This window comes from Charadrius vociferus, unplaced genomic scaffold, assembly GCF_000708025.1.
Source record: "Charadrius vociferus isolate BGI_N301 unplaced genomic scaffold, ASM70802v2 scaffold611, whole genome shotgun sequence".
NCBI lineage: Eukaryota > Metazoa > Chordata > Aves > Charadriiformes > Charadriidae > Charadrius > Charadrius vociferus.
Window position 1 is genome coordinate 1,494,001 of NW_009646844.1, and position 10,876 is coordinate 1,504,876.

At 37.6% G+C, this 10,876-nt stretch overlaps 1 protein-coding gene across 2 annotated transcripts; it reads left to right on the forward strand.

The window, feature by feature from the left end:
• The first annotated feature begins 209 nt into the window (after nt 1–209).
• On the forward strand, nt 210–10,091 carry DNAJC12 (DnaJ (Hsp40) homolog, subfamily C, member 12). Of its 2 annotated transcripts, XM_009893999.1 has the most exons (6): nt 210–247; nt 779–884; nt 3,994–4,072; nt 6,347–6,486; nt 7,715–7,916; nt 9,732–10,091. In XM_009893999.1, exons 2-6 carry the CDS (start codon nt 807–809, stop codon nt 9,824–9,826), a joined length of 594 nt encoding a protein of 197 aa, XP_009892301.1. In that variant the 5' UTR covers nt 210–247; nt 779–806; the 3' UTR covers nt 9,827–10,091. The 2 variants fall into 2 exon arrangements, with proteins under 2 accessions (XP_009892301.1, XP_009892300.1); XM_009893998.1 differs by lacking the exon at nt 210–247 and having other exon boundaries at nt 692–884.
• The last annotated feature ends 785 nt before the right edge of the window (nt 10,092–10,876 follow it).

Here is a 10,876-nt window from a genome sequence, read left to right on the forward strand (position 1 = left end):
GAAACTAATTTAGCACGAGAAAGAGTCTCTATTTAATGTGACAGTAGACGGTCAGTATTTCATGTTGTTTTTTCATAGATTTTAATTTTGTCAGATGTGCAACCGATGTACAAGAGCTGTTTGTTTTTGAAGAATAGTATGTATATACCCTAGGTAGCCTTCAAAGGGTAAAGATTCACTCCTTCCTGTTGAAGTGACTGACAGAACTGTGAGAGGCTTTGGCAAGGTTGGTACTTCATTCTCAAAAGTTTGCAGCCCTGTAATTGTTATTTTGGAAGTAATCCTTTCTCTTTTCTACAATGGCCCATATAATCCTCTTGTCAAAGATTGTAGCAAAAGTTGCAATTAAAAATTAAGCAGAAAATATATTTTAGTATATGTAGGCTCAGGTGCAGGAAACCCTTTAAGTATGTGCCTGATTTTAAGTGGCTATACACGTGACGGCGTGATCTAAATCTGAAGTACAGCTCGGTTTTAGTTAGTATCCAGAACTCCTTTCAGTCTGGATGACAGCCAGAGTTCAACATCGAAGCGACTTTGGCAACTACAAATCCCAGGGAGCATTGCCATGAGCAGGTTTGTGCAACCGGATTGGCATCCTGCAGGGACCAATGGCAGGCAGAGAATTCAAGAAAATTCATGTGTGTCAGCTGCCAGTATTAAAAACCGCTGGGGAGAGCTGTAGACCTGAGTGGAAATTGCCTCTTTCCCCGGGCTACTTCGAAACCCCTGTGTGCGCTTTGAAACAAGACTCTGTTTTCCACCCTCTGTGCCTCGGCTTGCAAGAGCCCGCTGGACTCGTCCAGATGGATGCGATTCTGAGCTGCAGAGCGGATGACTTGGAAGATTACTACAACTTGCTAGGATGCGATGAACTCTCCACGGTAAGAGCCTTCCCCTCCTCCCCTCCAGGTTAATAACATTTTGAACGTGCTTGTCTGTCTACAGGGGGAATTTGAAGTTGTTTATCTCTGCGGGCAGGACTATTTGAAATGTGTTGCGAACCTTCTCTCTTCCTCCTTTTATCTTTCAGTATCTCCCTTCACAAAGCTCTGTATACCGATGTTCAGATCTTAGAATAAGGCTTATATTAAAACTGCCTTATAAAACAGGATTGTGTTATAGATACAGCTGAAATAATGACTTATCCATTAGTTTAGTTCAACATGTGATATGGTTATGAATCGTAAGCCACAACTGCATCCATTTGACAACATCCAAATAATATTTTTTAATATATTTTTGGTTTCAAAGGATGAAAAAAGCTATTTATATGCAACTAATACAATGAATGTTCATAGCTGTAGGTCACATATGATACTATTGAGTTTCTCAGGTTTTATATGTATTTTTTAAATTTTTTAAAAACTGTTCATTGGTTGGGAGGAAAACCAAAAAAAGTATCTTTTTCATTCATCATATTAGTGAGTTTTAAATGCTAATTTTAATGATATTCAAATACTAGTTTAACTGATTTGTTTTGATAGGAGATACCTACTTTAGAATGAGATCTAACTAAAGCAATTATTGAACAATTTATAGCTAAAACAGGTGTTCTTCTTCCTAAAGGTGTCTATATAACATTTTTGGGTAGTCTGAGTTAGTGGTATGCTGATATTTTTTAATCCAGTTGCTGTATTAACTGGAATTGTGTTCCGATTTTGGAAAAGGAGATTTGATTACTCTGCTGTAATGAAGGACATATTCAGTATCGATAAAAGCTGTGTTTTGCTCAGTAAATGTAATCAGATGCTCTCCATCTGTCCTAGTCGTCAAATGCTCGGAAAATACCTCTGTCTTTCCTGTCACGGGAAGCGTAGTAGTCAGCATCTTCAGTCTGCTACGGAAGGCAATTGAAAGCTTTTCCTGGGATAGCTCCTAAAAAGTCATCCCAGCAGAGGGCAGTGTCAAAGTTTCCATGTAGGCTTGTTTCGCAGATGATATTTCTCATTTTTTACCTCACGCTACTTCTTTAAGGGCTTAGCAAATAAGGAATAGTTCAAGTATGTATGATAACGATTTTCCAAACTGCTTCAAAATGAAATGAAAAAGATGGACTAAATGCTAATGGGTCCTGAAAAATAATCTGTCAAGTATTATTTGTTGAGAGAAGCAGATGTTACTAGATTATTTTTGCCATGGCAGCAGGAACTGAGATCAGAAGTTGACCGAGTACCACAATTGCCTTCCCTCGGGATGGTGCAAACACAACTTCTGAAATTTAACACAAATTTGAAGCATTATAGGTGTTTTGCAGTCACATTTCTTTGTGTATGCGCTCAAGTATTTGCAGCGGCACAGGTTTCCTTAGGCATATATAGCACATTCCCAGCTGCAGTACTTTCATTTAAGGTGCTGAATATTCTGGTCTTAATCTGACCAGGTTAAATTTAAGCACAAATAGTCTCAATTTCTACAGATTTTCCCTGTATTCAAGTAAACACCCATGTTCATTCTTGGCTTCTTGTAGAACTGAGCTTGTGGACAACTAGTTCATCCTCAGACTTGAGAGGAAGACGGGACATTTAATCTACATCCTTCTTCCAACATCGGTGTTATTCATATGTAGTGGGCATTGCATACCTTTCTTGGTTAAAGCATCTCACTGAGTATTTTATATAAATTTCATCTATTTTGTAAAAACTTCCTATGAACTTTTCATTCAACTGATTATTTTTTTTTAAACTGAAGACTTCCACACTACCCCTCTGCTACTCTGCATATTTTAACTTTAAATTTCCCCTTTATATAACTTAAGTTTTAGAGATGGTAGTATACTATATTACTATATAGTAACCAGTTTCAACAAGTTCTCTATACGATGTATGTATTTTGAAGTGTCTTACTGACTGGAAATATACCACCCTATATCTGTCCCTCTGGAAGAAGTTACTGAGAAGAGCAAAAAGCGTAGAATTCATAAAATACCACTGTAGACCACATTTTTCCCAGCATATGACAACAAAATCTGGCCAGCTAGTTGAGTGAACTGTAGTTTTATTCTCAAGAAAAAAGGTTGAGAGCCTTAATTTTGAAATAAATAATTTAAATTGTATATGGATATCAGGGTTTGAAGGATGAGGAACTTATATGAGCAGCCTTTCTGGCGTGGGAAAGAATAGTAGCTAATTGATATCTTAGGGCAAGTTATTGTGAAAGCTTAAGCTGTACTGGAAAGATACAAAGAAATTTTGGCTTCTGAATTATAATAAGAAGCAAGATACTTGGAAAGTCTGAAAATTTGAAAATCTAAGCTGATGCCCACTCCAGTGGTTTCTTGTATTTTGTTACCTGTTAATATGTCTTTGTTTTTCCACTGGTTGCGATACTTTATGGTACTACAGACTGTGTGGGAACTTGTCATTAACTGATACATGCCAATATTCTAATATTGATTATAAATTTATTCTATTCCAAGCCAGCCTTTTTGCCCAGCAAGTTAACTTGTCAGGAAGGATGTGAACTGCTAGTTATCTAGCTTTGTGCTATCCAAGGTGGAAAAGTCATGTGGTACTGGCTAAATTTCCTGTGAAAAGCATACGGTGGAAGCCACCCAATCCCAAAAACTGATCTTCAGCAATACAGAAGCTCTTTGCTTCCTGCAGTGAGACTTTGTTAAAAGTTAGAGTTGATTAAACAAAGTGAAGAGCAACTGCAGGGATGCATTTTGCCTACATGGTCAACTATGAGGAAGGGGTTTCACACACATGATCTTTGCACATTTTTCTTAAAGCCATCTTGCCATATTGGATGACTGAACTTTACAAAAACAAGAATGAGTGCACAGAAAATGAAATTAAATAAGCAGTGTCACTGACAGATGGTTGTTGTTACCTATTTTGCTTGTAGTAAAGCTTGTAAAAGTTAATAGGAAAAAAATCTTTCAGCATTTTTCACTGTTCCTCCCAACCCTTTTCAAATAGCAAATTTGAAAATCTTTTCTGTGTGTGTGTGTATGTATTTACTCACTTTAAATCTTGATATTCTGTTTAGGTTGAACAAATTCTTGCGGAATTTAAGATTAAAGCCCTTGAATGTCATCCTGACAAACATCCTGGAAACCCCAAAGCAGGTATATATTCTTCCCTATTTAAAAGCAATCTATTTTTTTTTCTTACATTAACATGACTAAGATATTAAATTCAGCCTTAAGACTTTATTAAATATTCTTTTCTCCCCAATATATTTTAATTGTCATATGTATCAAGCATATTGTCTTTAAATAGGAAGCTTTAATATTCTTTTCTAACACTTGCACACTCCTAGGCGGTAGAGCAGGAAGACACTTGTTTGATTCCCGCTCCCCACTAGGATTTTCAATTTTTTTTCTTTCTGTGGTAGAACATCTTTTAATCCAGAAGTTATTTATGGAGTGTATCCATTTCTAGACCGATGAAGCTGGCCTGCTTCCATGCTTGGTGGTATTCAAGTGCCATACTTGCATCAACTAGTTAATTTGCTTCCACGAACAAGCCCATCAGGAACACATTAAATGTACTTTAGTTCCTTTTAATGTAATTTAATGACTGGAAATAAAGAGAAGCCAGCACCACAGGAGTAGCCATCTGTTCGCAGAACAGCAGCTAACGTCTGCGTTTATGGAAGCGTGTGGTTCATCAGACCTGTGACGGCTAAGCAGCACCTGAGTTCTTTGGAGACAATCTTACCCATTCATAGCCACATGATAGCTCTAATCAGTGCCCACTGATGTCTGAATAGTTTATATTCTTATAATAAAGGTTGTTCTGATCATAATTATGGTCCCCACCAAAGATTTGTTGTAGAATCATGAAATAAACTTCTCAGTTTGATTAATGCACAAAACTTTTCCTGTGAATTCTTCCTCTTAGTTTAACTCTAAGCTGAACAACATAACCATAAACTGAACAGCACAGACTACCTACTTGTGTGAGTTTGACTTCATCCATGGTCTCCGCTGCGGCAGCAGAGCTGGGAGTATGGCAGATGTCAGAGGCTCCCACTCTGCTGCCTCAGGCAGAGCTCTCACCAGGGCTTGGCTTCCCTTACTGGTGTCCCTTCCTAGCCTAACATCAGAGAGCTGGCAAGGCTAGGGATAACAGCTGAAATAGGTGGGATTTTTCATTTTGAGATTCCCTGATACAGAAGCCCTTCAGATTTGGTGTTTGAGAGACAATCTGCCACCTATTAACAATAACCTGATCACTAATATTTAATTTATTCTAAATGATAGCACAAAACCAATGGAATCAACTTCCTCTGCAGAAAATTCTGGCTATTACAGCCAGGAAACAAGAGACTGTTCCAATGCACGGCCCTGTCTGTCTGCACCACCACCCACCGCTCCCCCCCAAATTAACTGAACTTACTAAGTAACACAAAAAAGGAGGCCAAGTGCCAAGTGTTGGAGAAGCTTTGTTTGTCAAGAAGAAATATGCTCCATTTACCTGAACGTGCTGTATGTACTTTAAATGCCTTTTTACAGTACTGGTGAAAGTTTATATTTTTTATTTCATCAGCTTAAAGCTCAGTAAGAGTAATTAAAGTAGACTTTTTATTTGTTGAAAACTAGTGACACTAGAGAAAGGAAACCTATTAGAACTGTCCCCTCAACCCATTGTCTGTTGTTTTATTTATGGTTATCAATTTTGATTAATGTTTGAACTCCATGTATTTCAAAAGAAATCTCTCTAATTTGTAAACTGCAATAAATGAATCATCATAATAATACATCACTGTAACATAGGTGACTCATAGATAAAATCTAAATCTTTCTAACCCTCTACAAATAGTGACATGCAGCTGCATCCTTAGTAACCGTTTAATGAAAAAAAACCCTGTAGTTAGCATATGCCAAAAACATACCTAATAGAATGCACAAGTTAGTTAATTTGAAGTATATTTAGATTCCTCTTCTTGCTTGTCAATTTTTGCTTGTGTGTCTGCCCCCCCGCCATCTTTTCTTGGTGTTGTGCTCTGCTCTGACTTCCTTGCTGCTGTGGATGTAAGTGTGTCCCTCCTCAGCATTATTGCTCTAGATCAATTTCCCCTTGTGCCTTTTGCCAGCTGTACTCTGGAAGTTTCTCTGAACTTAAATTTAGGCGATTTTGAAGCCAGCAGACAAATGAGGTTTTTAGTCCTCATTTGAAAAGGGTGTGAGTTGTCTCCCGAAGGGGCTCTGATCCTAAAGCCAGCTAAAACTGCAAAGCTGTCAGCAGAACAACCACACACCTTTGTCACTCGGCTCTCCTCCTGTCCTCTCTGCTCTCTTTGTTCTAAGCCATTGCTGGCAGCTCCCCTTTCACATCAGAAGTCATTTCTTTGAAAACAAATACTGGCCTTAGTATTTTTTTGGTTTGTGTTCTAGTGGAGAATTTCCAGAAGCTGCAGCAAGCGAAGGAGATTCTTACTAATGAAGAGAGTCGAGCGCGTTATGATTACTGGCGACGAAGCAAAATTACCATTCCGTTCCAGCAGTGGGAGGCCCTGAGCAATTCTGTGAAGACGGTTGGTGGTGTCTAAGTGTGGGCCTTCAGGAGGAGCCAGGGGTGGGCTGGTCCGGAAAAAACGGTCCAGTGGATCAGTTACAACACTTCTGCTGCAGTGGTGGGTCTGGGGGATGGGAATAGTGCAGCGTGATTCCTGCACTAAGGAAGTCAAGAAAATTCAGGAAAAATTGCAGGACTATAGAAGCCCATTCACAGAAGTGTTCTAGGCTAGTAGTTTTAGTGTGAATTTATCAAGTTGCTCCTTTTATTTTTATTATATGAAGTTTAAGTATGTTAAGGGCTGTTTTCAAATGCTTTGCTTTTGTAGGAACCTTTTATTTATTTTCAAACCTAGGACCTTTGTATAGTATATTCTCCTTTTGGTATATTGCTTATCAGATAGGCTTTGAGGCTATCTGATTAAATAAAGAGCTCATTGAAAAATCTAGAAGGTAGGTTCCTTGGAACCCTGGGCTTCCCACAGGTCTTTGGAAGGGCCCTGCTGGGCTAGTGGGGTGATTTGTGACAGAGACAGATGTTCTGAGGGCTGTTTTCTCTCCTAATTTTGCTAGTGGGATAATTTGGCAGCGTGTTCCTAGTAGATCCTAATTCCATAATGTTTGAATTTTTTTTTTTTCTGCCTTATTAGGTGAATGATAGTTACAAGTCTACACAGTCAGATTTTAAGGCAGGTGAATAAATGTTTCCCTTGGCAATTCTGCCCGCCTCAGTTGCGCTTATGAGAAGTTTGAGAGTCTCTTCAGCTAAAGCATTATGCCTGAGCGTAACTGTTTGCTGGAAGTATCCCATGAAGCTTAGCTCAGTTCCGAGCAGAAGTCATTCCTCAGACTTTAGCATTAAAGTTTTCCAAATTATCTTGCTTTCAAAGGGCACCTTAAAGTCAAAGAGAGCTTTAAAAATGGACATTTTCCAAGTCCCTCAAGCCCTCTTAAAAAAGTGTCAGAAGTCATAACAGAAGAAACTGGATGAAAGACCCTTATAACCTTACAATTACTTGATGCATTTGTACATTTTGTTCTTCATCCCCACCTGAGAGAAACTGTCCTCTCAGATGCTATTTGCAATATGAAACCATGCTTTCCCCTATCCCATTCACCTGCAAGCACCTCTATGTGCTTCGTTTAACCATTTATTACAACAATATATGAAAGAAAAGAGAAGTTTATTAAAAATCTTTTAAAGCATAGGAATTAGTTCTGGTTTTGTTATTTTTTGCATTTCTTTAGTCAATGCACTGGGCTGTCCAAAGTAAGAAGGACCAAATGCTGGAAGCTCCTGACTTGAATAAGACCAACAACATAGCTAATGAGATTTGGACCCAACAGACTGAAAACAATGCCGATGGATTGTCAGATGGGAGCAGGGACCAAGAAGATGTCGCAATTCCTGATGCAAAACCACAGTCTTCAAAGAATCCAGACTCCCCAAGTAAGTGAAACCAGCAGTTACAGAAAACTAGAGTATCCAGGGATTGGCCTGAAATGGAGGCTTTTAGTCATGAGAAATTCTTCTCCAGAATAATATGTTTAACTAGTAGCTTTTTTATTGTGGTTTTGGGTTGGGGTGTTGTTTTGGGGTTTATGTTGTTTATTATTTATTTAATTTTGAAGCTTTCAGACCTTTCTTCCTCCCTACCTCGTGTTTGCTTGCTTGTTTGCTAGTAAACCCAAAAACTGGGGAAGAAGGAAAAAAAATTCTTCTTAAACCAAAATGGAAAGTTCAGTTTTGCTGCTATATCAAAATGAAAAAAAAGGCAATTATTTTCAGTGTGGGTTTCTTTTTTTTAATAACTTTAAAAAATGTTAAACATTTAGGTATAATATTTTTTTTTTTTTTTTTTAATCCAGCATTCTGTATGTATGCACAGTTTGCATCTGATCAGTTAATGAGAACTAAAAATTGAGACTTGAAGGCTTCTTTTGTATTTGAACACGTTTTCTAAAAAATAGCACATGCACTATTGTGTATTTCAAAAGCTGTCATCTGGCCAGGTAGTATCTCCTGTCTGTTGTTTAGGTTAGTACGCCTGAATCCAAGTTTACTTACCACAGCGGCCACCCTCTGTTCTGCTTGATCCTTCAGGAGTTTCATGTTCTTAGGCTTATGTTATCTGAGAACTATTATTAAACGATGTCCTGTCATTTCTTCCCAGCTTGATCAAACAGGAAATTAATTGAACTGTGAGGGTAGGAAAACCTAATTTAATCCCAAACATTTGTGGAATGCAGAAAATAGATAAGAAAATTCTACAAACAAATGTATGTGAAGCATAACCGAAAATTTTCTATTTAAAAATGACGCCCGATAACATTATACTAATTGCTATTTTTTTGGTAATTAAATCATCACTGTGTGCTTTGTAAAGCAGTAAAATTTCAAAGAAAACATCCTCTTGTTTCCTAGTAATGGTGAGCTTTCCTTGCAGGCATCTTTCTCATAATTTTTTGAAGTTTAAATTTAATTTCCATAGATTTGCATGTGAAAAATATCAAACCGTGAAATGCCGATCTAATTTCTTCAGTGGGGATATATTTATATTAATAGATGTTCATATTAGAATATATTTATTTGAGAGGGCTTGTATGCACTTCAGTGTTTGTACTTGACGTTAGGACGTTAATAATGCTTTCGTTTTTGGTCCAGGAAAATTTATTGTATTGGATTCCACTTTTAAACTGGGATATTTTCAGTTCCTGTCTGCTGGTCTGTAACAATTACGGACTACAACTCCATGCAGCTATTTCAGAGAGATATTAACACTAAGTCTGGTAACAAGTTTCAGCTTCCTGATACAGGAGGATCACATTTTTTAGTATTAACAGCCCATAGCGCAGGGTCTGAAAAACTCCTTTACTCCCTTGCGTGTGGACAGGGCCATCTGTACCTTCCCTTCACACTCCTGCCATTCACATAGGTGGAGATTCGTCATATCTCTTTTTCTTTAGATTAAGCAAATGCAATTTGTTCAGTTTTTCTTTGTGAGTCCTATTTTCTGGACTGCCATCATTCTTCCCATTCTCCTTTGGACTCTTCTCAGCTGATACATATCTTGAAGTTTGGTGTTTGCTTGAGTTCTTGTTCAAATTGTGCCAAGAATACAGAGGTTGTCCCTGCTAGACAAGAGCACTGGAAGTGATCAATTTTTTACTTACTTTTGGGGGGGAAGCTTACCAAGTATTATTTCAGACAACTTAGTTTTATGTATGTTTTTAAGAATTTACTTGCCTTTCTCTTTTTTCTTAGGATTTTCAGAGGCAAATTACTGGCACTTGCGTTTCCGCTGGTCAGGGGACGCTCCATCAGAGCTTCTGAGGAAATTCAGAAACTATGAGATCTAAAATACATAATAGGCAAGAGCGTGAGATCATCTGTTCAACAATTCAGTATTTTTTTTTTGTCAGCAGTTATAAGTTATTTGTATTTTGTATTCATTCATTGTGATGTGAAAGTCGTTTGAATAAATGTCTTAACACCGATTTGTTAACACACATGCCACTAGCATTACAGATGGAGGTCCTTTTGTTTAATAACTAAACTTAATAAGCAAAGCCCTTTTCAGTATTAACATAAAGTGATTTTGTGAAGTTATCTAACATCTTACATGTTGTTTCTTGTATTCTTAAATATTGTGTAGTGAATAATATTTTTCTTAATACTGTGATGTTATAAAGAATGTACTCTCGGTAGACCCTAAAGTCAATGTTAGACTCTAGCATATCATCCTTTTCTTCCGAAAGTTATATGACAATGAATGAACTTTAAACAGAACTGTGCTTATTTCTAAACAATGTACTCTGGCTCACTTCTCCATTGCATTGTACTTACTGTAGTCATTTCTAATGCACGCATGCACAACACTATTACAAACTTAACTTGTTGGAGAATTGTGATCTTACGATATAGATGAAATAAGAACCACCTTCTTATCCAAGAAGGTCACTCTGAGACATCAAGCACTATTAAAAATCACTTGCTTTCTATCCTAACAAGTACAGTTTTTGCACAGCTATTTATTTTGGAAGGCAGTTCCAGAAGTTCACTTCTCCAGTTTGCAGCTTTCTTTGTCTTAAGATCTATTGGTGGACAACTGATACCCCTTTTATGTGTCCCAGCATTGTCCTGTGGCTTAATAGACAGGGTCTTATCAGAGTTTTGTATAGTGAGTAATGAAGAATCAGGCCAGTCAGCATTAATGTGTATAAAATCTCACATGAAAGGTTTTTGGTACTTTCGGCAACTTTTCCAATTCTACATTGTGTTTATTTCTTTTGTATTTGCTTTCTTCTTTGTAAACCTGGCTAATGCGTCAGGTTGACATTGTGTTTTTGTGCAGGCAAGTAATTCCATCAGCAACAAATAAAACTGCGTGCATGCAGAAAGGGGTGGTT

Bases quoted from the DNA above. Each gene is read 5' to 3' on its own strand.
- DNAJC12 (XM_009893999.1), top strand. From the start codon at position 807: ATGGATGCGATTCTGAGCTGCAGAGCGGATGACTTGGAAGATTACTAC. The intron at 4,073-6,346 runs GTATATATTCTT...TTTGTGTTCTAG, and splicing joins TCCTGGAAACCCCAAAGCAG to TGGAGAATTTCCAGAAGCTG. The intron at 7,917-9,731 runs GTAAGTGAAACC...CTTTTTTCTTAG, and splicing joins AAAGAATCCAGACTCCCCAA to GATTTTCAGAGGCAAATTAC.